At 41.5% G+C, this 27507-nt stretch overlaps 1 protein-coding gene across 1 annotated transcript in view; it reads right to left on the reverse strand.

Moving 5' to 3' along the window:
* The window catches only part of LOC145458603 (GTPase-activating protein and VPS9 domain-containing protein 1-like), a 30730-nt gene extending 3966 nt beyond the window's left edge, over positions 1–26764 (reverse strand). The window contains exons 1-24 of the mRNA XM_080337019.1: positions 26034–26764; positions 25844–25958; positions 24956–25215; positions 23716–23810; positions 22746–22815; positions 20622–20735; positions 19835–19985; positions 18540–18694; positions 18398–18469; positions 17305–17460; positions 15031–15190; positions 14118–14216; positions 13955–14053; positions 13327–13445; positions 12568–12703; positions 11505–11730; positions 10167–10427; positions 9321–9474; positions 8547–8667; positions 4947–5558; positions 4182–4375; positions 3203–3286; positions 1796–1968; positions 326–643 (exon numbers count right to left, since the gene is read on the reverse strand). Of these exons, the coding sequence (XP_080193145.1) occupies positions 326–643; positions 1796–1968; positions 3203–3286; positions 4182–4375; positions 4947–5558; positions 8547–8667; positions 9321–9474; positions 10167–10427; positions 11505–11730; positions 12568–12703; positions 13327–13445; positions 13955–14053; positions 14118–14216; positions 15031–15190; positions 17305–17460; positions 18398–18469; positions 18540–18694; positions 19835–19985; positions 20622–20735; positions 22746–22815; positions 23716–23810; positions 24956–25215; positions 25844–25958; positions 26034–26099 (4010 nt within the window). The 5' untranslated portion in view covers positions 26100–26764. The remainder of the gene's footprint in view (positions 1–325; positions 644–1795; positions 1969–3202; positions 3287–4181; positions 4376–4946; positions 5559–8546; positions 8668–9320; positions 9475–10166; positions 10428–11504; positions 11731–12567; positions 12704–13326; positions 13446–13954; positions 14054–14117; positions 14217–15030; positions 15191–17304; positions 17461–18397; positions 18470–18539; positions 18695–19834; positions 19986–20621; positions 20736–22745; positions 22816–23715; positions 23811–24955; positions 25216–25843; positions 25959–26033) is intronic.
* Positions 26765–27507: the final 743 nt, after the last annotated feature.

A 27507-nucleotide genomic window follows, 5' to 3' on the forward strand; every position in this document is an offset into this window, starting at 1 on the left:
ATTCATTGCTTCGAAACTTATTTATTTTCATCCATGATTTTGCGTTTGCCCGTATAAATGGTGCTTCGAGTGAAAAAAATTGGAAAAATATGGCATAGAAATGTAACTTTTGGAATGAATTTGATACATCCATACTTTGCTGAAATTGATTTTTTCCTATGCTCCATATATATTCTAGTTACTGTGCGATTAACTCTTGATAAGGGCAGACTAAAAGTCTGAGTTAAAGATATAAATTATACTGCAATGAAGGTACTTCTGAAAGCAATATCCAAGTTCAGTGACGCTAGTTGCGTATGAGACGAGAGTAAAGAATTATAGATACCTGTTGAACCACGAATTTCTGCGGTTTTCCTCGAAACCAGCCCTCGCGGTAACGTCCTTCTTCAAAGGAGACGAGGCGTAACTCGCGGAGTTGGAAATCGACGTGCTGGCGGCCAGCGCGATACGCAGTTTACGCTGCGCGTCCGCAATCGCACGGGCCGACGATATCTTGTACTGCTTTTGCGACGACGCCGTCGGCGGGGCAGATTTTTTGGATTTGGCCGGTCGCGTCCACGCTTCCTCCACAATCTCGACTTTCGAAGGGCCGGCGTGGTCGTCGTGGACGGTCTTTTGTTTGCTGGCGATCGGACCGGAGGCGCTGAAAGTCAACAGGACTCGACTGTACATGCGGCATGGTGAAAAAAAACCAGAGGTGGTCAAGTAGTCATTGTAGAAGTAGAAGTAGCATCCTACATGTCCACATAAATACAAGTAGCCTACAAGTGACAATTTCCAAGAAAGTAAAAAAGCAAGTAGCCTATTCTGGGCCTAGAGCTTTGCTGAAAAACATTAAAACTGTTAGTATAGCGGAAACATTCTAAAATCATTACCGCACGAGAACGAAGTGGGAGTGGCAAAACTTACTTGAGTGCTACGAAAAAGAAGCAGTGCTTTGTTAACGACCACCTCTGAGCCACGGGACCGAGACCTCTCTTACCCGCACTGCGCCGCGTCACAAGTTGCAGCAAGAAAACAAACGTTTGTACTTTTAGACTCGCGTTTAAAGCCAAAATTAGTATAAAACTAGCCGGAAACGACGACTTTGCTTGTAAAAAATCCAATTTTTACACATAATTATGATTTTACGATTTAGTTTTCAAATATTCAGTGGAATAGCATATTCATATTGAAATGAACCCGAATATTTTCGGCTGACACTCGTCAGGGGTAATCGTCAGCAACTAGTAGAGAATTGTTAAGAACATTGTATATAAACAAACGTATCACAGAATATGACGTCACCGGCATGAAATTTCGAATCATCGGGCGGAGAGAGGGCTCAAGCTCAATGTACTATTTTTAGACGGTACACAAACTCCTGTAGGCACAAGGCTTGGTCGGCTTATTTTGATAGAAGTCGACTCCAAGGCACCCAAATAACAGTGTGAACGGCCTGTCCCGTGTTGTCGATACGATTATTCGAAATTTCATGCCGGTGACGACATATTCAATGATAGGATTGTTGATGCACAATGTTCTTTCCGATTCTCTACTAGTTGCTGACGATTACCCCTGACGAGTGTCAGCCGAAAATATTCGGGTTCATTTCAATACGAATATACTACTCAATTGTATAACGAAGTTCTGTAGCTCCAAGATGCTCTTTTCAAATATTATTGTCACCATACTCAACATGTGTTAAAATTCAATCATAAGCATCAAATCTCCAAAATAAATCCTCACACAACGGAAAATGAATGAATAATAAAAGATTCTAGAAAGTTCGAAAATAAACAAGCAGAAACAGTACCTGGAACCAAATTCGTCTCCGTTCACGTTCGGGCTGGATTGTCTCCGAACGGGCGTCAGAATTGGGGTTCTGTCGCCGAGGAACGAGTGCTCGGAGGCTTCCTCGTCAACGCTCGTTTGATGCGACGCCGCTTTTTTCATGTATTTTTCCATTATATCTTCGTCCATCAGATTCTGCGCGACATAAAAACCAAAGTGTCCATGAATGATGGCACTCGGCCAAGATTCGTTCTAATAGCAGCGTGTAATGTGCCAGGGCTCACCGACTAATATTTGCCCAGGACCAAGCGTCAGTGTTGGGAACATGACCTTACTCGAGTCGAGTGAAGTCTTCTGCTGTTTGGAGGTGACTCGACTCAAGTTAAGACGAGTTGAATTTTCGAAGTATTAGGCATAATTGAATGGTCCGAAACATAGATTGAATCATCGATTATTCTAAATCGTGGAATTAATGTTGAGATAAATACATACGCGTTGTATCGCTCACGCATACGAAGAACTACTAAACCACGTAACCACATTTTTTCATCACCATCATCATTGGTTTATTAGCAATTTTATCAGTTCAATACACCACAAAAATGCGATACAATGAAAAGACAGGAAGATGTCGAAGCGACAAGGAGTAGTCTATGGGATCAGACACCCACCTTGGCCTAGGCGATGTAAAGAGGAGGCATGCACACTGAATGAAAGTAAAGAAGATAGTATAGAAAAAGAATGCGACAAGAAATAGGGCGGCATGTCATAACCTCAATTTATGTACTTGTCAGTCAAAATGGAGGATAGAATACAAAACGTCATAAAGGCGTAAACCTGCCTACACATTCATGGGGTACAAATCAGGTCGGCTAAAATTGTTGAAGAGTGTTATACGTAAAAGCTATATTCATTCGCAGTGAATCATACAAGAGGCTTGGTTGTTTACGGTGGGCACTGCGAGCAGTCTATGGAACATAGATACATTGCTATTAGATCACTGTAGTAGGAGTACTGCTAGTTTACAATAACGTACATTGTAAGCCTTGATCACTTCGTTTCAGGTCAATTTACTCATGCGATAACAGTGGAGGCTCAGTAAAACGTGGAATGACAGGCACAGGTAACACCAGCATATTGCGAACAATCGGAACATTCACAAGAAACAGCAATTTACTCGGACACCAAATTGAGCTTAAATGAAAAATGCAGTAAAGGGTATCACCATCAACATGACCAAAATGGTCTTCAGGCTTGACGGAATGTGACCACCAACAGAATTGCATTCATGGTGCTTACAGTGTTGGGCGCCATAAACAATTATTCCCTTTTCAGAGGGCGCAACGAGGTCAAAACGGTTGCACTTTGCACCATTTCAACTCGAGCCGCATCAGCGACAAGGGCCCACCACTCTGTACAGAATACTCACCATGTTTGGTAGCGGCGAATTCTCTCCTGATTCCGAAGCTCTCGGTCCGCCATCTGTGACGTCGGCTGAACCGGAAGGATTTGGCTACCAAGAGATAACACACACTTTGATTCATAGATAAAATGTTTGCTTTCAAAATCACATGGCGTCTGCATACTTTTCTAAACTAGAGTCACAAGTCAATCTCATTTTTATAGTTTTGACTCGAGTCAAGTCGAGTTATTTTCAATTCACCACCGAGTCAAGTCCGAGTCAGCTAGTAGAGGGTTAAGTCCAAGTCATAATGTTCAGTTTTCAGTTCAGTCCAGCTCAATCCACTTTTACAACTCTGCTGGAGTGATATAGAACGGCTTGCATTCAAAATATAGTAATTTTCCTCAGTTTTAACAGTTTCTGGCCCTATTTTCCAAGTATAAGGACTGATATTATACGACATACCGACAATGTGGTAACTTTACTATTCTTCGAAGTTACAATGAAATGTCTGTCTTTGCCGTCCTACTCTCGAGTCATATGACTTGGTTCGAGTCGAGTCAATACAAAAATTGACTAGAGTCAAGTCGAGTCATCAAAAAACCATGACTCAAGTCGAGTCACAACTTGAGTCATTACAACCCTGCTTTATTACCGCCGTCGGAGCCTTGAAACCTCGGTTAGCCCTATTTGAGCAGCAGAAAACACGTTGCACAATCTTACGAACATTCATGAATGAGCATTTGTGTCAAGTATTGATCAAATGTCACAATGGTCTCAAAGCGATACCAAATAGTTATTGCATAGAAAAACCGAATTATTTTAGCAGTATTTTCCTTGTGGCCACAAAAAAGATACGTATTTGAAGTCTAAATGTCATTGTTACTGTTATGACATGATAATAGGCGGTACTCTGTTTCTCCTCAATTTTCCCAAGTCTATTTTATCACCACCCTGGCATTCAATTTCAAGACATTATTCATTCCTTCCAGGTTCTAAGGACTACCTGAGGTCTCGCGATGCCGTTGGGCAGTTTCTTTTTGGCGGAAAGCGCCGAGAACCCGATTCTGGACGGTTTCCACCACGATTTCTTCCGCTCCACGTTTTTAACGCCCTTGTCCGCGCTTTGCCTTTTCGCGGTTTTCTTCCCGCTGTCGCTCGGCGCGTCGGGCGAACTAGCAGCGGCGGACTCCTTATCGACTGCAAGCAAGTAAATGATGAAAAACTCAAGTAATAAAAAAAATTAATAAAATTTTCAAATATAAATGAGAATAAAAATGAACATATTCATTTAGCAATAAGCCCAAATATTTCCGGCTGACACTCGTCAGGGGTGATCGTCAGCAGCTAGTAGAGATTTCAAAAATAGCGACAGTTTCAGATAGATAACAACCCGTCTCCGTGCATCGAAAGAAGTTCGTGTAGGCCAATATCGAAACATAGCACGTTGAATCTAAGCAATCTGTCTGCCTCGATTATTCGAATTTTCATGCCGGTGACGTCATATTTGGTGATACGATTATTGACATGCAATGTTCTTTCCGATTCTCTACTAGTTGCAGACAATTAACCCTGACGAGTGTCAGCCGAAAACATTCGGCATCGTTTCAATATGAATAGGCCTATACAATTCAATTGTACATCGAAGCTTATCAACTCGGTAAAAAAAATCAAAACTATAAATAAATACCTCTAGTCTAGGTAGCTGTAGCGAAAGAATCAGAAGTGCAAAAAATATGGCAAAAATTTAAAATAATAAAAGAATAAACACCTTGAGTCTCGGTAGACGTTGTTGAAGAATTCCGCGCCGTGGAACCCGAGTTATCATTCGACGACTCCCCAAACGACATCAGCCCATCGTCGTCATCAACAACGCCGGGTGTCGGCGTCGAAAACGCGTCCCCGTCCTCCACCGGCACCCTGCCACCGTGCTGATGCGGGCTACGCTTGATCGTATTTGTATCATCCGAATACGACGCCGGGTCAAAGCTCAACCCGGACAGGTCTGGGTTGATATCGTCGAGAGAGTAGTCCGACACGTCGGCGGCCGCCGGTTTAAACCCGTCCTCTCGTTCCAGACCCGCCAAATCACCCGCGCCCTGGGACAGTACCGCCGCGTTTGCCGCATGATAATTTCTAGTCGCCTTGTCCCGGCGGTTCAGTCCAAACGGGTCAATGACAGACGCGTTCGCGACCCTGGGTTGGGGTTGCAATATGTCTGCGGACGTTACGGACGTGGTCATACCTACGACCGACACCAGACTGGGTCCGCCCGCCCCCGCCGTGATCGGGAACTGGTTGACGAGCATGTCGTCTGCGTCGGGCGAGATGCTGCTCGGGGCTTTGCCGTAACTGCGTTCCGAGCTGGAGCCGTGTTCGTCAGCTGAATTGGGTAATGGAAAAAATGAGTGATTTCCTCGATTTACCCTGTCGAGAATGCATCTGAATCAACATACGAGTATTATTTGTTATGACTAGAGTCCGAGCAGTGAGAGATGCTGTTTTTGAGTATTGAAATGATACGATCCTCGACACTAAGATATTATTTACCAACGAACACTCTAGTTTCAATTCAATAGACTAGATTTAGAAAGCCACATCTGCACCTACCTTGTCCAGCGCCATATGCACATCATGCACTCATGATACGTATACAGTACACACAGATCGTGTGCATGTATATCACGAGTCTGTGTATATGCCGCAAAAACATCAAGGACAAAAATATACCACGTCATATTCCTAACACTATTTTCCACTGTAGAAGCCTTGGCTGCCAACACAAGAAAATTCCATGGCGGGCCAACAGCCTTGCACTCAAAATATTTGGATGGTGCTGGCACAACGGATAAGCGCTTTGTTTGGCTAATATGTTCAGTAGGGCTGTTCAAAAATAACTTTTTTTCCTGAATCTTACGGGTTACGTGATTAAATCGTTAGGTTGCCTTAAAAAACGACGCACACCAAAGTTGAATTCATTCCAACCAATATTCGCGGATTTCGTAGAGTTTGAAAATTTCGAATTTGCCTATGAATGCAAAAAAAAAATATTTTCAAATTTTTCTTCCAACCCCATAAAATTGTTGCGCTGTCTTTCTTATCCTTGATTGGGGGATAATCCCAGAATTGTCATCGAAAAACTCAAATAAGTCCGCTTCTACGGCTTGGAATTTAGTCAAATTTGTTTTGCATCGTTATTGAAGACAGCGCAACAATTTTATGGGGTTGGAAGAAAAATTTGAAAATTTTTTTTTTGCATTCATAGGCAAATTCGAAATTTTCAAACTCTACGAAATCCGCGAATATTGGTTGGAATGAATTCAAATTGGGTGTGCGTCGTTTTTTAAGGCAACCTAACGATTTAATCACGTAACCCGCAAGATTCAGGAAAAAAAAGTTATTTTTGAACAGCCCTAATGTTCAGGAACAGAACAAAAGTAAAAATCTCCTGTTAATTCGGACGATTCTCAGTTTGGTTCAGACACTGGTTTCAATTCTTATCGTTGGGTTAACACACAATAAAGAGTACTTGTTCCTTTAATACAAAAGCAGTGATTAAGGTGAAACAATATGTGTGTGTTACACCGTAAAAAAGTAACCTGAAGGTATAATTCTTGAGAATTTATGCGATCAGTGTCGACTGCTGAAGTATAGCGTAGCTGCAATTCATTTATAAGCAATAGTACAGCATTTTTAATGTGTTGTCTGCCTTTACGCATGACCAGACCGTGTTATTTTTGGCATTTCAGGAGCCAGATGCCAAAACTGCCAGAAATAAAAATTTGAAAATGCCAAAAATAAGCAAGTTTTGGCATATGCCAAAAATAACCCGTCCTGCCAAATAGTGTATTTCGTTCATGGTGTTGTGTTAACAGGACCGCGTTACGAGCGAGAAGAGCGTTTGTGAAAGGCGGGTTTCTTAATCTGGGTCCAGCCCAACCATTAGGGATGAAAGCATGGTGTCCTAAATGGTGTGGGCACAGCGAGATTGAACGGCTGACTGCATTTGGTTTACGTCATACTTTCCATTTGTCCAAAGGCAATTTTACGACCATTTTTGACCGGCTTGTCGAGCGCTAAATTTGATAAAACGGGTATCAATGAGAAGCTGCCGCAGTACTGATTGTTAAAATATAAATTATATTCTGCTCATGGAACTGGAACCCCCAAAATCAACCACGATTTTTGCATTGTGATCGAGTTGAACATTGTGACGCAAGAAACTGTCTGGCTATTTCTGAGCTGCATAGTCTCGTTTTGCCAGACAGTCTTGTTGCGTCAATGTTCTTAAACAAGCTAACCTTCCCAGGACTCTTCCATCCGAGTTGGTAATAATAAAACCACCTGAAGTGACAAAAGTCCTCCGAAAATATGTCGGTACACTGAAGGAGAAATGATAGTCGGGCTACTAAATAGAATGTGTTGAGAGACAACACAGGAAACTCCTGGAAAAGGATCGGAAAGAAAATTCCTTCCGCGATGAGATCGATGGCACTGGCGAAGTGATCTCTTTTCATGATGCATGGAAGCCGGTTCGGCCCTCCAAAGATTTTGAAGCTCTGAAAACCTTTTGTGGATGACTGGCAACATTCTTTCCCTCAACGGTTACTGTTGAAGCCGATATTTCCCAGATTCGCTGGGCGAGAAATGAATTTAGGAGAAACTTAACTGACCTGAGTTTGTAAGCACTGTTACAGTGCAAACGATTTAAGTCTATTCAACAGCTATAACAATCAGCTGTTGAGCGTGTTTGTTAGGCTTTTCTTTTTTTTTTGCTTATTGGCACCGATTCCAATGGATACTGCACATTTTGTGGTTTCGTTTGATAATATTAATCTATGAAATCGTTAGGTTTTTTCTTCTTCTTATTGTTTGTTGGCACTGATTATACGTGGATGCTGCACATTTTGTGGTGTCTTTTGACAAACTAGCCCAAATAAAGCGTTTTTGTGGCTAATTCGAGGCTGAAACTATCTATTTAGAGGACGATGCCAAAACTGCCAAAAATAAAAATCGAAAAATGCCAAAAATAAGTTATTTTTGGCAGTTTTGGCATATGCCAAAAATAACACGGCCTGCGCATGACCGTGAAACAAACTATTGATTTCTCCGTATTCTCCACTGATTTCGGCTAAATGTGAGCGGCCCCTAGTCGACCGTATCAAGTCTACTCATCTCTGGTCTAAGTCATGGAATGTTCAAGAACCAATCACTACACTAGAAGAGATACAAATCAAAGGTTTAAATCAATCATGACTTGACCTCGCGATGCAGCACAACAGTAAATACAACTTCATCAATTAGACAAGGCCAAAATGACGGCATACTACCAAAAAGCAAGCATGCAACCGTGCAATATTACATTCTTTACCTTTGGCATGTAGCACGTCCGACACCAGGCTCATACCGGAAGCGCCGCTGACTCCGGATATTGCGCTGATGCTGGGAGTGCTGGCCCTGGACCTGTTGTCCTCCGCCGTGTCGTCATTACCCTGTAAAAAAATCAAGCGAAATAGTGCTACGAGAGACCAGACGAGAAGAATTTGGAGTCAATACCAATATTAGGTGTTTTCGCCGAAAACCCCTTATTTTCTGCCGATATCAAAATTTGATATCTCATACAAACTTCATTTATTTACGATAAAATTCCAGCATCGGTGAACCTTCAAGAATCAAATTTGATCCAAAATGTTATTAACACAAATGCATCTCAAAATCAAGTTAAAATTTGATGCTTGGCTCCTTCAATCAATGGAAGAGCGTCCAGCTTCTTGCATTTTGCAACCAAAATATATGTATCATCTAAAAATAGTACATTGAACGCTCTCGTATTCGACATTTCGTGCTGGTGACGTCATATTTTGTGTTGCGATTGTTGATATACGCTATTCTTTCGAATTCTCTACTAGTTGCTGACGATTACCCCTGACGAGTGTCAGCCGGAAATATTCGGGTTCATTTTAATATGAATATACTATTCAATTGTATATTGAAGTTCTGTACCTCAAAGAAGCTGTTCAAACATAAGATTGTAAAATATTTAGCAGACCGGCAGGAAAGTTGACATCGACCATTACCGGTCCAGGGACAGGCTGTTGAGAACCATTGATCTACCAAGTCGGTGACAAACAAAAGTTGTCCTCACCACGGTGGATTCAGACTCCAACTCCTGCAGCCTGTCTTCGGGCTTTACGTCGGGCGGCTCGCTGTCGCTGGGCAAGACTTCAACGCTCCAAACGTCGCTTCTGGAATCCTCGTCCCGGGGCAACAGCGACAAGTAATTGGGGTGGTTGGCGGGTCTGAAACAAGATCGACACGTGTACGAAAACCAGGCAGGCCCGGTCCCGCAGCAACCACAAGTCCACATGCCCGCCAAATGGCCTGCGATGGCTGTATTATTGATGGAAATTCAACGTGGAAGGCACACAAATTTCAACTGCAAAATTGAATATCGTCCGACAAATGTCTCCGAACACTTAATAATCGGTAAAATCAAGTTTTCGTTTAAGCGAGGTGACTTCAATTCGAATTCGAAAACTGTTTCATCATCAGAATACCAGGGTTGATGACAAGGGTGAAAGATTTTAGCGAAAGAGATTCCATTCATTCATTCCAAACTAGCGGTTCCCACTTACCCACACAACAGAACACCAATATCACAATTGTTAGGCAACTAATTTTATTCAGTGCAACTAAAACTAGAACTTTTCAAAATTAGTAACTAGAACTGGAACTTCAAAAAATCAGTAGTTAATTGATCGTCAACTAACGAGATTGGGACTTTGTACAAGTCTGGCAATTAGCTGATCAGAACAGCTCAGCTCTACATTGTGTACCAGGGTCTGGGAGCGTTAACGCCTGTCGATGTTCAAATATTCCAATATTTATTCCCAATAAACGCCAACAACTATTTAGTTACAGCGTTTCAGATTCAGACCATTTCTCGGACAGACCCCGACAACCGGCACGCCACAAAACAGTTTAATCTCACCTCGAGGCCTGCGGCGGATTATCTCCAGCCTCGGGAAGCCGGCCCAGCTGCGGCTCCGGGCGTTCGCTGGCGGTCTCCGAATCGGAGGCGTAAACGTCGGTGCTCCACGTCTCGCTGCGGTTGTCGTTGTAATTGGACTGGCCCTGACCCGACTCGGGGCCGTCTTCCTCTTGCAGGCCCGCAATGACGGCCCCGCCAAAACGCACGCTGACCGGGCCGGATCGGATTTCAAATTTTCTCATTTTGTCTTCGATGCTTTCTCTGTCGAAAGAACAGAAAACCGCTCAATACTCAAAAGACACATGCTCAATTGTTGAATACATGGTCTATGGACATTAGACATATGAGCAAGCGACACTTGGGCAATGGGCATGCAACATTTGAGTATTGAGTACATGCGTTGAGGTTGTGGTTGGCTTGCTTAGGGTTAGTGCAAGGGTGACATAGTACTTCTATTTTTTCAGATTGCTCAGGTAGGTTTTGCTTATGCTTGGCAGTGACATTCGGACAAAAATATTCGAGCCAGAGGCTGTTGATTATGATGTTAGACTGTTTTCGCTACCACCAGGCAGTTTTTAACCTAAAACCCTTCAATTCTACACTTTTAATTTAGCAAAGTGCAAAGTAGTTTGGGGGTTTGTTTGCATCACCGCCATGCGTGAAAATGTCTTAACGACCGGGCCAATTAGCCCCTGTATCACGATAACTGCTTTATTAAAAAATCCTCGTAATTGCACCAGGGTTGTAACGACTCGAGTCACGATTTTTTGGTGACTTGACCTGAGTCATATTTTCAAATGCGTAAAATGACTCGACTCGAGTCAATTTGCGTCTTGACTCGACTTGTACTCGAGTCATTTTGCAAGTCATATGACTAGAGACTAGGACGGCCAGGACAGACGTTCTAACTTCGAAGAATAGTAAAGTTGCCACATTATTGGTATTTCATCTATTAGTCTTGATACTTGGAAAATGGAGCCAGAAACTGTTAAGACTGAGGAAAAATACGATATTATGAATGCGAGCCATTCTATATCACTCGAGCAGAGTTGAAAAAGTGGGTTGAACAGGACTGAACTCAAAACTGAACAGTCACCACAATGACTTGGACTCGGACTCCACCCCCTACTCGGTGACTTGGACTTGACTCGGCGGTGACTTGAAAACGACTCGACTCGAGTCAAAACTATAAAAGTGAGATTGACTTGTGACTCGAAACCTTGCGACTTGGTTACAACCCCGACTTTGATAACCTTTTACGTGTAAGGTTGACTAGAACCCAGAGTTATTATTTACACTTCAAGCAAGCACTACCGTTGCCGAAACAACTACAATTACCTCGACTTGGGCAGTTTTTGCTCCAAGGCCCTCAGCGCCTCGTCGTTGTTGGCGTTAGGCACGCTCTCCATGTCCCCCTCGTTTTCCAAGTCCTCGTCCTGGTTTCCGTGCGAGCTCGTGCCCCGGAAGCTGCTGGCGTCGTCAGCGCGTACGCTCCCGGATGGGTCGATATCGTCCAACGACGACCCCGTCGTACTGGACAGCTCCTCGCCCATGTCGCTGAGATCTATAACCGTACGTGATATGACTAGTGTACATTCTTATCCGTAACAAGACGAATTCCCTGTGAACTGTCAAAATTTATGGTGTCTCGCGTGATCATGATCAGCAACCTTGTTCTCCACAATACTATGGGGTCGGAGATCGTAAAAATGCTAGTGACACTGACTCCTACATCCATAAAACAGCAGAATGCTCTCCAATGTCATTAGAAGCGCCAATTGTAAAGAAATTTAGATAGGTTAATTATATGCAAAGAAGTTCGTTTGCACTGCTGAAACACCAGTGAAATATTTTCACCACTATTATTACCATTATGGAAAAAAGTACATGTAAATTTAGGATCAGCCTTTAGAGTATGAAGAGCTGGAGCTGAAATTCTCACGACCATACAAGCAAAAGTACTAATTGTAAAAAAATACTACAGTACTTCAGGTGAATTGTATTGAAATGGGTAGGACAACCAAAATTTTATCAGTAAAGTTAACAAACAAAGTACGTAAACATTTTGCAATAACAGCGGCATATCAACAGTTAATATGATCACATTCAGTCAATGTTGAACTGGAGTCAGAGTTTTGTGAAGACAAAAAGAATCGTCATAAGGTTTTAGAGCTGTGAAAAGTGAGTCAACTCCACAGCCCTGGTTTGACAAAAGAAAGAATTTTCGAAGTGCTCCATATATTTATCAGAATGACGCCGTCAGTAACTCCACTGGAAATTGAGCAACAAGCCGCCCAGCCCGTAACCACTAACCAGACTAAGAACACTCGCCAGGGTCTCCCAGCGTAACGAAGACAGGCAAATTACATACAAGGCTCGGTACCAAAACCATGTATCTTACATGCAGATTTTTCAGAGTGAGTACCCGTCGAGCAGTGGGAGTATCGTGGAGGGTCGTCGTGAGAGCCGGGGCCGTTGCGCGACCCAGAGTCGGGGAGGATTGCCCCCTTGTCTGATGACGCCTCCAATTCCAAAACCTGAAAAAAGTGAATTACCACAGTGATGTCATAAGCTCACCTTGGACTCGATGGGAAACCTCATGCCGTATATCGTTCTCATTGGGCCGTCAAACTAGGTAGCGATCGACAGAGTACATAGCTCAGTAATTCTAGTTTTTAAGAGTACTCAAGGTTTCGCCTACATTTACTGCTTCCTCAATTGGTTGTTTCCAGACTTCTACTTCTACACAATAGAGAAGCAAAATAACTTGCATTGAAAACTGTGGCTTCTGTAAATTACTAAGTAGTTTATGGGTTGGTTTGCATCACTTTTTGCATGTGAAATTATCAAAACAACTGTGCAAAATAGCCCGTATGGTAACAGAATTCGTAGCGTCACCAATAAATTTGTCGCGAAGGTGCAACTTACACTCTCTATAGAGTAGGCTAGCCGTCTCTGAGTTGCTAGCTAAAAAGAGGAATTAGATGCAAATTCATCACAGCACCACTTGCCATCAAGCACGTCTGGTAAAGTAGCGACAGTCTGACAACAGCAGCTCGAGTAAATGGTGCGAGAAGCCTAAGGCGACTCTCAAAAAGGCGTAGGTACTTTTCTACTGGCCACTGATGATCACAATTTGCAGATAGGACGCATAACTTACCTCGGTTTCTGATAACATTCCAGGCAGCTCGAAAGACCCTGACTCCGTGGACGAGATAACAAGAACGGTATCCGGTGGCAGAGTTTGCGAAGGTGACTTTGCCATATCGGCCAGCGAATCTATCGATGTTACACATATCAATTACATTTCGTATGACACCCACCACAAATCAAAGACCCAATGCTTGACTAGTGGCATACACATACAGAATATATTACATGTGTCAGAGATAAGTGCTTTTCACTACGGTATCGAGATCATAATAGCAAATTCATTTCATATCGCAGCCGTATCCAAGTCCAAGTCCGGTATCAACTTAAAACTTTGATCCTAAGTCACGTTACAATCCACAATGAACTGAAATTATGTGTTAATAAAGTCCGAATCGAAATCCGGTTCATGAAAAGAATGGCGCATCCAAATCCAAATATCTTTTTGTTTTGAATCGAAATCCACGTTCATCTATCAAACATATCGAGGTATCAAAAGAGAACTAATATTTTCGATAAGACAGTCCGCGTTAAATTGACGCATACGCAATAGCCTTTATTCAATCCACGATTCAATGCCAAATGAAACTCTACTGTGAGACATCACACCTATGTTGAACCCAAAAATCTCGCCATACCTCCTGAACCCGCACTTCTCGCTGAAGTTAATGACGAAAGTCCAGTCGACGAATCGTCTCGCACCATTCCCGGCGACGCTCTCACGGTTTTTCCGCGGCCTGCAAAATTATGAATATTTCAACTCCAGTATCGCGAGCGCTATAAAACCAAACCGATACTAACTTTTTGAGAACAGCTTTTTCGAAGCGCCTTCGTTGCCGGGCCGGTCTACCGCGAAAGGAGGCCCGTTTTCAACTGCGATCGTGTTTCGGCGAATCGAATCTGAAACGTTCATGAAAGAGCTCGGACCTCAAGACAGCACATAGCCAACAAGATGAAAAAAAATCAATTCACAGACAGACAATCAGCTCGCACGGATTTGATGTGTGAGGTTTTGCGTAAACACTGGTATCCATAGAAAAGAGAGTAGAAAAAGTCAGATTAACATTTCTGGAAATTGTTTGCCATCAGTATTTCATACTTATATTTGACTCTTCTGTAGCAGACAAGCCAATTTGGATAAGCCTAGCACAGTCGAAGAAAACTAGACGTAATCAAGATGAGAAATTTTCGACGGCGTTGATATCGCGAAGAGTTGAAAACCTAGGCGAGACTAATTTTTTATCATTGCACGGGAATTTGAGAAACATGCGTGCCGCGCAGCATTCGGCGTTAGCATGAAACACATCTCATTATAATAGCAACCTATATATTTTTGATATGACAAGAGAAATTTGAATTACACGGCCAATGTGTTATCCTTATCACCAAGTCTTTGATCGGAAAAAACAGCGTAGAAAAGAAGCAGAGAATCAACCGAAAAGCTTTGTGCAAAAACCCAAAACAAACATACAGCAATATTGACCTGCTCTTGATAACAGCTCCAAGTCTAACGTGCACCAGATTTATACCGCCGCAGATTAAATTTTGAATACATGAAGCCGCAGCCATGATCTCTAAGTTAGCAATAATTCAAGCGGCAATGAAATGCCGAAATATTGCTAAATTGACAGAACCCGCAGTAATTTGAGCAGATGCCAAATCAGAACTAAACAACAGGAGCAATGGATAGGTGCGCAACCACTATACCACCGACCTGGCGTATTAGCGTGAGCAATTCCGTTTTCCGTCCACCCCAACGAGGAATTCGACGTCAATTGAGACAGAGCCTGCTGTATCGCAGGAGAGTGCGGATCCGGTAGAAGCTTGAGAATTTCCGACAGTGACGATTGGTCCACGCCTTTCACGTTCGCAATCTGAGAACAAAAATCGATTTGCGACATGCACTCGTAGCGATGAGCGGTGGTTCATAATCATCCCCGAAATCGGGTCTCGAGGGTCATTCGATTCATTTTTCGGAAACGGAATTCCCACAAATCAATGAGCTCGATGGATCTAACGATTTCCGATTGACATGCATCGTCGAGCTGTTAGATACGGCACACAAAAAATCATGTTCGTATTTTACTGATCATAACAATCAACCTCTGCTGAAAATTTGCCGAAGCCCCCGTCACATGATAAAAAGGCAAACCGCAAAAGTCAAACACGGTAAGCTACTTCGCAGATCCACGGAATCAATGATTTTAATTTTGCGCCATACCTTAATTAAATCGGATCGATCCGCAGACTTGATAGAATATCGAGTCTTGAGCACGTGACATTGGGAACACTTTACCAACAGATGTTTCAAGCGTACTTATACCTCACTAGTTTACTCAAAATAAACGATATACTAATACTGTAATTTTCCATGTATAATGCGCAAAATTTTACCGATTTTTCGCCCTAAAATAGGAGGGTGCGTATTATACATCCCTCAATCAAAAACTTGAAATCACACCTTTCTTCATGTTTGTTTAAATCGCGCATCACCTCTAGCCATTGGGCATCGTAATTCGTATTATAGAGTGTAACGCGCTGCCAAATAGAGAAGCGTGTTGCCAATTAACGAAAAGCGTGTTTCTAATTAACGAGTGTCGTCTGCAAAGCACGCGATCTCTTGCAGAGTTGGTTTGCCGTTTGTACGCCAGCGAAATTAGGTCGCTGATTGCTAATTGCTACAAGTGTGCGCGGCAATCCTTGTTGATTCATCGTGTCAACGACAGGCCTTAACAACCGCATGTGCGCAAGATATAATCGCTTGCGTAATCAGTCGCATCTCCAACAGGACTGGTGCGCCCAACATAACCGTTGGACTGAGCAATCACATCGGTACTTGTAATAGGCCACGTGCGCAAGATGTCGTGTGTCGCTAGCCTGAGCTATCGCGTCGCCGACCTCACAGGCTTTGGCTACTATCTACTCTAGTTCAGAGACAATGCCGTTAATTGTATTATGATTAGTGATCATCATGTCATGATTGTTCGACAATGACATCGCAAAACAGAACAACATCGAATACTAAACCGCAACTATTCATGTACTCATGTACTCATGTACTGCGAATGCAGGGTGCGTACTATACATGGGTGCAGGCTTTTTCCCAGAATATACACGTCATTTTAAGGGTGCGTATTATACATGGGGGCGCACTATATTTGGAAAATTACAGTATATCATAATTATACATGCCGGCCCACAGAAGTATATGTGACATAATGGAAAGGATTTAAACCCGTGCTCAAGTATCGTATTGCTATCATGCCTCCAAACATTACGATATAATCAGCGATTCACTGGCCAAATTTATTCATTATAGGCAACATTGTCACGAAAGGTTTACAGGCTCAATCACATCCTGGTATTAAAAAAAAACGCAAACAAAGTCATTGGGTTTGATGTCCGAACCCGTTGACTTGCGAAGTCGCTGGAAATTAATCGCGTCAGTCTGCAATTAGCAGGCTATAAACAAGTACCTCAAATTTTCCGGATGTCACTTCTTGCTGAAAATATGAAAAAGCACCAGATTTTTTTTTTCGTGTAAAAAATCTGTCAAACACCAGTTCAGTAATATAGCATTCCCACTTAACTTGAATGAGCTCAACGAAGAAAGTTACCCATTGCAGAGACTACACTGCGGCATACAATAGTTCCCATGCCAAGAGACTAGAAATTTTGAGACGATGTGCAATCGCCCATGAAGCATTATTGCATGGGCTTTGTCATTCCGACTACAAGGACAGCCTTAGGAGCATGCAACAGCGATATGACACTCAGCCTTAATCTATTCATTCTAAAATACTAATGTTCCAAGGATTTATCGTTTTGCTATGCCAGTGTTATGTGTAGCGTGTAGCACAGATATAACCAGAACATATAAAAAGCACTGCTTCAATTCAGATGTAGCACTGGTTCCCTAAACATGCGATGGGCTACAGTTCAGTAAGCCTATCGCTACTACGGGGCACAGCGACACACACAAGCATACCTGCAGCTCTTGAAGGAAGTGAATCAACTCGGCCAGTTGATAGACGGTAAGAAAGATGGAGCTGTCGATGAAATTATGTTTCGACAACGAGGAATTGAGAGCTTCGTCGAAAGGCACGGCGTCAAGCACTTTATCCACCAACGAGCTGACGCAACCCTGCAAAATTGCAGCACGCTGTATGTATGTCCATTGTCTATTCAACATAATTTGACCATATTCGAACGGGCAGATTTCTTTGCTCGGATAGTGGATTCAATAGTTTACATGGAGTTCAATGTTCCTTAAAAAAACAGGTACAGTAATTCATGTTTTCAGTCAGTAACACCAAGTCTACTTTTAATGCTCAATTTCTGTCCAAAATCATGTTAGATGACACTCCTTCGGCCTCCGGAGACATGTCAAGTTAATTAATTTTAAACGTTATCGCCATTAAGTCAGCTATGATCATATCGTCACTGGAAAACCAAACAGTGTTATGCCTATTTTTGGAAATTTTGACTTTGACCATATAATTTGGACAAAACCAGTTCTATTTCCATTTCAACTTGAAAATTCAAGTTCATATGTAGGCTACACTTCACTAGAAATTCATGCTACTTAGGAACTTGGAACCTGGTGTCTAAATAGTGATAGAAAAAGCAGTCAAAATTTCCAAAAATGGAGATAAAACAGCTTGGTTTTCCAGCGACGATATGAGAAGAATTTAGAAAATTACCTTTCACCACTTCTGAGTTGGAAAACCGGACGTCAGAACAGGCACAATTGTACACACCACCACTAGCTTTGCACACGACAGCACACGTCTCATAAAGTACATAGGGACGGGGAGTTCCTATGTCTTTTAACATCAGTGTGCCATTTTGGCTTCTCCTCAATCACCGACGTCCAACAACATGGGAAGAACGCTTCTTACAAATTCATTCATCAACTGCGATCAACCACAGCAAGCGAGTCGCCACTAAGCTATCCGAGGCACTGACGGCAGATTAATTATGCATTAATGAATCCAAAATTCCCGCTACCCCTACCTACATTAGTTTTATAAGTGGAAAAAATCACGAAGAGTGAGTAGTTGCATGCGTATAACGTTTACCTTCTCGAAACGGCTGTAAAACAACGCGTCGCGGTGCGCCTCGCCGCCTTCCAGCGCCAGAATTTGCAGAGTCTGCAGAGATTTTTGGGGAGACAACTTTTACCGCGTTACAAAATCTCATCACAAACACACAAGACCCGACCTGGGCAATCTGCATCAGATTGAAGCGGGAGAATTCGCTGACAGGCACGTCGCCGGTGATCCCGTACAGTTCGGGAGTGACGATGGCCGTGCTTATGAACATTTGTATCATGAGATCCGCGCATACCGCCCTCGCATCTTTTTCAGACACGGAACCTGAAAGAATGCAAATTGTCAGGGTCACAAAGCAGGACCGGTCAAAACAATTCAAGTACTCCAATTCGAATAAAGTACTAATTGCAATGATGAGAGTAGAGAGAGACGACAAGTTGTGCCAAAAATCCAGTTTTGATACTTTCTTGCGACCTTGGAAGGCTTGAAATATCAAGTGGTGGAATCACGGTATCCGAAACATGTGACAAAATGCTACGTGCATTATTTTATACGATGTTACTTTAATTCGCGATCTACCTGGGGCATTGTATCGAAATGCATTGAATTTGGCGCGGTCAAAAATACCAATATATCTTTAATGTGGTAGGCTATGTGACTGGCATTACATTTTTGTGGTCTTGAAAATGATACATATGGTATTAGAACTTTTCAAATCATCCGTACTATTTTGATGTCAATATACAATTGAACTTGTCCGTGGTAGCCTAATCGTCAGCAGCTAGTAGAGATTGGAAAAGAACATCGCATATCAACAATCGTATCACAAAATTTGACGTCGCCATCACCAGGATGAAATTTCGAATACTAGAGCGTTCGATGTACTATTTTTAGATGGTACACGAACTCTCTCTGTTGACACAGCCGTGGCTGGTGGATTTTGATAAAAGTCGACTCCGAGGTACACAAATGAAAGTGTGAACGCGAACGGCCCCTTCCAACGACACGAAATCAGTCGTCTCGATAAATAAGTTTTCGCACAAGCGGGATTATCCGACAGATGTTTGCCAACGGCAGAATTTATGGCCTTCGATTGCTGAGCATCAAGCTGGAATTCATGAGTGATACTCAGAAATGCGAATCGGCGTATAAGTCGACCAAGGTGACTACGGACAATCTTGTCATTTTCACAGGTTAACGATGTCAGAAAGGCTGAATGTTAGCCCAGGTGAGATACCTTGCATTAAGTATGTATACGACGAATACATGTGATTAGTTAGACAATCAAGTGAATTAATGCTGCTGCTGTGTAAAGGCAATCTGATGATAGTATGTAAATAGTTGGTTCACTGTGTAGAATTTGAAGATGGCTGCCCTCAAAACATCCATTGCGTGAATTCATATGTTAAAACTTGAAGACTTTTCGGTCGTAGATACAGGCACAACAAGCCCACGGACACATACCCGAGTCCTTGATTATGTGGTACGTCCGCGAGATCAGCCAGCCCAGAGACTTGGGAAAGCAGAACATCGCCGCCTGCAGACTCTCCACAAACACTTTACAAATTTCAAAAAATCGATCCTCTGTCCATTTGATATGCTTGTCGACACGGGCCTGCCAATGAATGGAAAGTTTCAAATTCAGTCTTGGATAATGCAAAGCCAAACAGTAGCTTTGGTTCGACTTTATTTTAGTGCTGTAACCATTAGGCTGATTATTCTGCTCCAATGCTTTGAGCGACTATTACATATCGTAAGAGAACATATAATCAAGAAAAACACTGTCGAAAATCCATCCGGGGAATTATACACTTACACAGGATAAGTATTGCTCAGATCCATCATCGGCTATCTGATTGCAACACTGTTGCTAGATGCCTTGTTGGTACTTGAATCAAACCTCAATTCATGACGCACTCATGCATTCACATATTGATCAGTAAACTCGGCAGGAATTTTACACAATGCCTCCTATTTGGACGATTTCACGCTACCTCGGTATGCTAAGTTTACTAACGCCTGGAGCAGATTGGTAAACAGCTGTGTGAGTCAAATATACCGGTAGTAGAAACTAGAAAGTATCGGAAACTTTCCAAGCTGGGTTGTTCCATATTGCCTATGATTGTATTCGCAAAGTCTTAAAAGATAATTCGAATATGTAATGCTTTCGACATAACTTTGTGTATGTTCAATGCAGCACCACACATAACTCTTCCTTCAAATGGAATCACAATCATCACTTTAGCAATACCTGAAAGTCTGGATCGTCTCGTTTTCCAAACTTTCTCTCAATGTCAACGAGACTGAAGCAATCCAATATCCTTCTGGCGTCCCGTTCCAGATACAACTCATCTTCCATAAGTACCTGATGAAATTCACGGCCAATTTTAAACGGGTTCGCTTGTTTGCTGATATGTGATACTAATCAACTTGGGCTGTATTTCAAAAGAGATTTCATTGTGAGTCAATGTGTTACGAAAGAGTTAGCATCAGTTAGCTAAACTCACATTAACCCTTACGAGGTGGGCGTATCATATTTGATATGGCATGTCTCCGACACCGATTTCTCCATGTTGACACGCCCTTAACATCGGGTACTACGTTTTTTGAAAAGTTGAGACTTTTCCGATGTATTAAGTACCTTACTCAAAAATTTTGGTTTGTAAAAATAAACAAAAAATAAAAAATAAAATAAAATACGGTTATCACCTAAAACTTCCGGATATTTTCCGAGTGGGAAATATTGTCGGAAAATCTGCCAGAACATCAGAAGTCGACATGTACGGTTTTCTATGTAAATTTTCACCGTTTCAAACATCAAAACGTTTTCTGGAGAGTTTTCTGAGGGAGATTTGTAAATGTTGGTCACGCTTCAATGATTTTCAAGATCTAGGTCAAGTTCAAGTGCAAATTCAGAGTCATAAACAGGTTTACTATGCCTGCAAATGGTTGGATATGACAAAAGAAAGCATATCGCGTTGTTTTATGCCATAAACCGGACTGCAGGGGCCGATTGAGTCTTGATCATGAACTTGACCTTGATGACCACTCACTGACCACGCCCATTTGTAAATTTTATATGTATTTTCCATTTTTCGATATCTGACGAACCGCGCGGTTTACAACCATGGTTGACGGCTTGTTTGAAACCAGGCAACAGTGGCTACGCACTGAAGCATCACATTCCTCTCTCTGACGCCATCCTGAGGGTCAGCCTTGAAAATTGAGAGAGAGAGAGAGTTTTTTGGGGGAAAAGCTTGTTTATTTAAACTTATTAAAAAACCTCAGACATGTCATGGGGTGTCGATCAAGGGTGGAATCGGTAGAGGGCTATACTCCGCCCACTTTTAAACTGGAAAGGCCCAGATTCAAGACCTGGTGGGGTCACGGTGAGAATTTGAAAAGGGAAGGTCAATTCTGCGAAATATGGCCCCACCTCGTAAGGGTTAAAGACACCATCACAAACATTTGCTGATCAGCAATACCATTATCAACGCATTACACTCAATCCGAAAGGTATGATGCATTTTATTGATCGGTACAGGCATATGTAGTGTGATGTTGGTCGCGGTAAACCATGATGCATTCATTAAATATTTAGGACCTGATTGCATACAGCAGCAGGCTGGATGTGTCTGTCACCTTAATTATTATTGGGAAAGAATATCAATAAAATCATTGAAAGTCACAAGGAGAAGATCTCAATTCGTAAAGGAAGTCGTAGCAATACTAGTGGATTCATTTGTGATATCACAGTTATCTATTATATCATATTAATATTACAGACATGAAAATAAAAGAATAGTTCTGTCAACTTCTCCAATAGAAATCAGACAGGAATTTATGATAGAGTCAAAACCAATACTCCGTGCAACACTTGAAATACGGTTGGCAGGTAAGCCTTATTAAAATCTTGAAGTGGATTGCTGACGTCCGCACACAGTCCAAGGAAAACCCTGCCTAGAGATTCGTATGTTTGCAACAGGAAATCAACGTGACTAAATGGTCTGCCTTGTTTGAAGGTGAAATCACATCAGCTGTAAATCATATTAAAACGGTACATAATCCACCGGTCTTGATAAAAACAGGTTTAAAAAATTTATGACGTTTTTATCTCACAAGTAAATCTCGAGTGAACTCAAGTTACCTTACTCCAGACTCCAGTGGCACGAAGTCAGGGTGTAACACATAGTGATCAAGTCCAAATTATTGACATAGCATGAAGTCACCTCATTCCGAAATCCTAAACCTTGGACATGACTTGAGCCATCGTATTACAATGAATGTGTAAAACTATCCAGCAATGCTATAAATCGTAACTGATAAACTTCAAAAAAATATCTAGAACCACAAACTCCTAATTTATTGTACATACTTGCATGATTGGCTCTTGCAGCGCAGTGGTTAGAAACAGCCGTCCCGCTATCGTCGATTCCGAAAAAAGTCTGCAGCAAAAAACATCCATGAAGTACAGTTCTGGGGGGACTAAAAACCGAGCTTTCACGGGTGAAGAACTTAAATATGGCAACGGACAATATCCTCATATTACCCAATATGTTTGACTAATACAATATGTTGCATAACAAATTTAAACACATCCTTGTTCAAAAGAATGAGAGTTGACCTTGCAAACGTCTTTTACGACTCTGAAATCAGCACTATGCCAAAAGGAGACAATTTGAAAAATTAAAAAATTATAACTACGGCTTGTAGGCAAGATCTACCAATACCATTTTCTAGCTTTGAGATACACTGTCATCTCATTGTTAGCTAATGGTAGCTAATGGAAATGAATACCAGAATATTAACTGTAGATCTGAGGATTGGGAAAATGCCCCCATTAAAACTGAATTACCATAATTATTTATACAAAATAATCCAGGCAAAATCTCGCGCTGCATCGTATTCAAAGTCAATAGATGAGTAAATATCACAGCATTTGTAGTCTATCCCAGAACTAATGTCTTATTCTGGCACATAACTAAAGCGGGCTATAAAGCTTAGACAGAGTAGGCCTATAGTTTATTATTTGTGGTCAACAAATTTGAACATGTATTGAAATGTATATGCAGTAGTACTTATCTCATGCCACTCAGTCAAAGTGTAGTTTAGTTTAGATTGGATGGAAAAAACAGGGTCTACAGCACGAATACATGATTGATAAATTGATTCCAGATGTCTTAGTTATAAGGACTTTCTCATGGGAATCGATGAAAATCCCTGGTTCGCAATCTCTTCAAGATCAATAGTTCTGAGAGATTAGCTTGATCCCACATGTTACGAGATTGCTTTCAGGACAAAAAAATTCCCTGGCGCACATGGCACACTGTCTAGAACCCACTCACTTGTAAGCAATACAAAACTGCGAGTTTCCCTTCCTGATAACCCTCCTTGGTTCTTCCTCCGCAGATAGTTGCAACAATATCAGTGTTTCCATCAGCTGTAATGGGATGAAGAACATACTATTCACCCTGCTTTGATCAAAGGATCTGCATAATCATGTGTAACTGCCATGATCATCATAGTGTAACAGACAACATTGTGTATTTTCACGCCCATATTCGGATAGGAATATGACTTCCTATCGCAATGATCTCGAGTCTTTATAAGCTCATGTTTAGTCGACTCGAGACGAGATTCATGTAAACCTACTTGCAAACGTTTGAATAAACTGTGTATGGACAAATATATTGTAAGAAGAACTATCATGACAGCAAACCAGGACAGTCTCTCAGTTAAGTACCAGACAGCTTACAACCTAATATTGGACAGCTACTTTCTGAGTTATATACTTCACAGAGACATATTCTGTAAATTGTTATAGCGTGAACAGACGGGTCCATATTCAGACCTATGTGGAACTCGCTTGTTATCTAAAATTTGAAGCTTGTTTTAATTAAGCACCTGTTCATCAAGCTGCTCCTGACCAACACTCATCTATACACTATAGGAATGCAAGGAATGACCACAGACACAACAACACAAATAATAAAGAAAACATACAGCCAACATATCTTCAAATAATCATGAGAATGCTGACAATGACAAGTCATTCCAATTGGCCAACTATCATTAATCTGATGAAATTCTTTTTGCATAGCGTACAGTACTGATAGGTTTCGTATTTTGTTAGCCATTCATTTTGTATGATAGGCACTTTGGAAACAATACATGGTCAAAATCGGATTACTAGTACAAGGAGTAGTCAATAGCAAGATAATTATTACTATGTCAATGTCGAAAGGCTACGTTAGTGGGTTTGCTATGCCAACTTCATTGTATTAGCCACTACAGTACTCAGTAGGACTACTTCCGTCTTTCATTGAGACATTGGCAGAGTCTACTACTTGGTAGAATGTATTTGGTGCATCTACGCTGTCAACCGAAACATCAAAGAAAATCTTTGGTGATTGCTCTCTATATTATATACGCCAACTAGTAGAAAGCAAGCTATTATTCACCATGCACAGACGAAGAACATTACATCATAGTATTTCACTGGTTTCATGTAGACATGTGATAAGATTACATCGTCACTATTAAACATAAAACATAGCACTGTATAATGCAGGTAATAAAGCTCACCTCCAGTAGCTGCGAGTACGATCCCGATAACACACTGTTTCCGTATATCCCAGTAACCACCGAATGCATAACGTGGGGGGAGGCTCCCAGTGACATTTTCTCCCCATACGCCAGGCATGCCGCGGCCAGAGTAGGATTGTTACGAAAGGCTTGGAGGAAGTTGGCATACATCGATTCTTGATATCCCAACTCTTTGTAGCCATCCACAAATTTCGTAGATCCAAGCGTATTCAACCGTTGAGAACATGATGCAGGCGCTCCTGTAAAATGCCAAAATACAGTGTTTTCAAGTAGGAATTTAGGAATGAAATCAAGCTTGATATGTACTTTACTAAATGAAACTTTTATAACATATTTATTGAAACAGTTATTCAATTTATGATCAATGATATACGTAACAAAGCTGGTTGGCAACAATGCTTGTTTCCTCAACTGAGAAAGCCTGCTCAGGTGGATTACCTATACTTGTGTTACAGTAGTCAAGTTGTATGTTTTGGGGTCATTTGTACAGCAATGCTTTTATATCTTTTCACCTTTGTCAAGAAAGCACATGAAGGATTGAACCGTGCCACACAACTGTGCGAAAAACATCTTCCAACTAAAAAATTGTATTGAATCACCATCTCTTTGTAGCACTATTTACTAGTCGGTTTAGCAATGCTTGATTAGTCATGGAGTTATATTTCACAATTCAAAAAGCTGTGAAAAACAATTCTTGGATGCTCTGTACCAGCCTATGACTTCCAATAGTAGCATGTAGCCTACTTTAGACTAGACCAATGCGTAGTGCGCAAAGTTCCTATCATTGTTATGAATAGTGAATCCTAGAATTTCGAATATGTGTGCATGCCAATTTTGGCACGCACCCAAAGTATTGATATATCTCACCATGGTTTGTGATGAAACGGTTCAAGTTGAGATGGTGCTGTCTTGTGGTCCAGAACAAGTGCGACAATTCCTCGGAATGAATTCGGATTTGCTTGTTCAACTCATGAATGGCTTCCTAAAGAGCAGAAGCAATATTTGCCAAAATCTACCTACCACACCAAGATGAACATATCGAATTGCTGTTACATACCAATTCAGATCTCACAAACAATCTTTCAAGTTGCAGCTTACATCCAAGCTCCTTTAGTGTTGGCATGGTTGATCTTGATTATGTGTTCTGGCATACGAATGCAATTACCTTACATTGTCTAGCATCATCATAACTTTAAATTACATTGACTGTAAACATAACTTGAGGATTGCAAACTCGGGCATCATACATTATTTAGTGAACACACTCATCGAGTCGCGACTATATAATCTATGCATTTCTTTTACTACCACTAGAGACTTTCCAAAACTTAACAAAAATTGCAACAATCTAGCTGAACCAGACAAGTCATTAGAGTACAAATGCAATTGAGCAGTTCTGCTCGTTGGTAGCATACATTTAGGCCACGAGTTAGCCTTAGGGTATATAACTAGTGTAGAGGAATTTGATAGGCTACTGTCTACTAGTATCTTGATTCAAGATATGATACCAATATGCTATGAACAAAGATTATGTACTATAGAAGGGGTTGAAGCAAATGTCAGAACAAGGAAACGGATAGTCATGTGAAGCAGGACAATTCAAACCAATCTCCATAAATTTGCTACATAGGAAATGATGTTTCAGTGTATAGAAACAGTAGCTATATCACAATGAGAGACTCGGTGGAGCTAGTAAAAATCAAAACACCAGTTGAAGTAAAACGCAAATCTTCAATCTACCTCATGCTGCTAATGAAAATAATTGTGGCAAGTTATAGGCTATAGATATCTATTGACTGGGCCCTTGGCAATGAAATTATATTTGAATAGTATATTCATATTGAAAAGAGCCTGAATACTTTCGGCTGACACTCGTCAGGGGTAATCGTCAGCAACTAGCAGAGAATTGGATTAGCCCTGACGAGTGTCAGCCGAAAATATTCGGGTTCATTTCAATTTGAATATACTATTCAACTGTATATTGAAGTTCTGTACCTCCAAGAAGTTCTTGAAATTATATTTAAAAACGATTTGGTCAAATTTGGTCAATGAGGTCAAATCATATTACAATGAATCAACATCATTGCAATTGTATTATGCTTTGATAATATAGTGATTAAAAATTCGAAGTGTAGCACAAGAGCAATTGTTCAGCCAACTGCATTTAGGAATAGGACATAGTATATTTTTGCCCTTGATGTTTTTGCGGCATAGTCACCGACTCATGATATACATAGGCTACACAAGATCTGTGCATATATGCATACCATGAGTGCATGATGTGCATATGGTGCTGGACAAAGAAGATGCAGATATCGTCTTGTAAGGCTTTCCAAGTCTTGAACCACCCCGGTAACGCTGAGCGCAAAGCGGGGAAGTCATGGATACCAGTGTTACTAATCAGGTCTTTGGTCTGACCTGGCCGGTGATCAAACCCACTACCATACCGGCCAAGAAGCCAGACGCTCCACCATTACGCTATATGTTGTCGGCATTTGATAATCACAAGTTCCTATCGACAGGCAGGCATA

This window comes from Botryllus schlosseri, chromosome 16, assembly GCF_051294905.1.
Source record: "Botryllus schlosseri isolate E-star chromosome 16, Bs_hap1, whole genome shotgun sequence".
NCBI classification, from domain to species: Eukaryota; Metazoa; Chordata; class Ascidiacea; order Stolidobranchia; family Styelidae; genus Botryllus; species Botryllus schlosseri.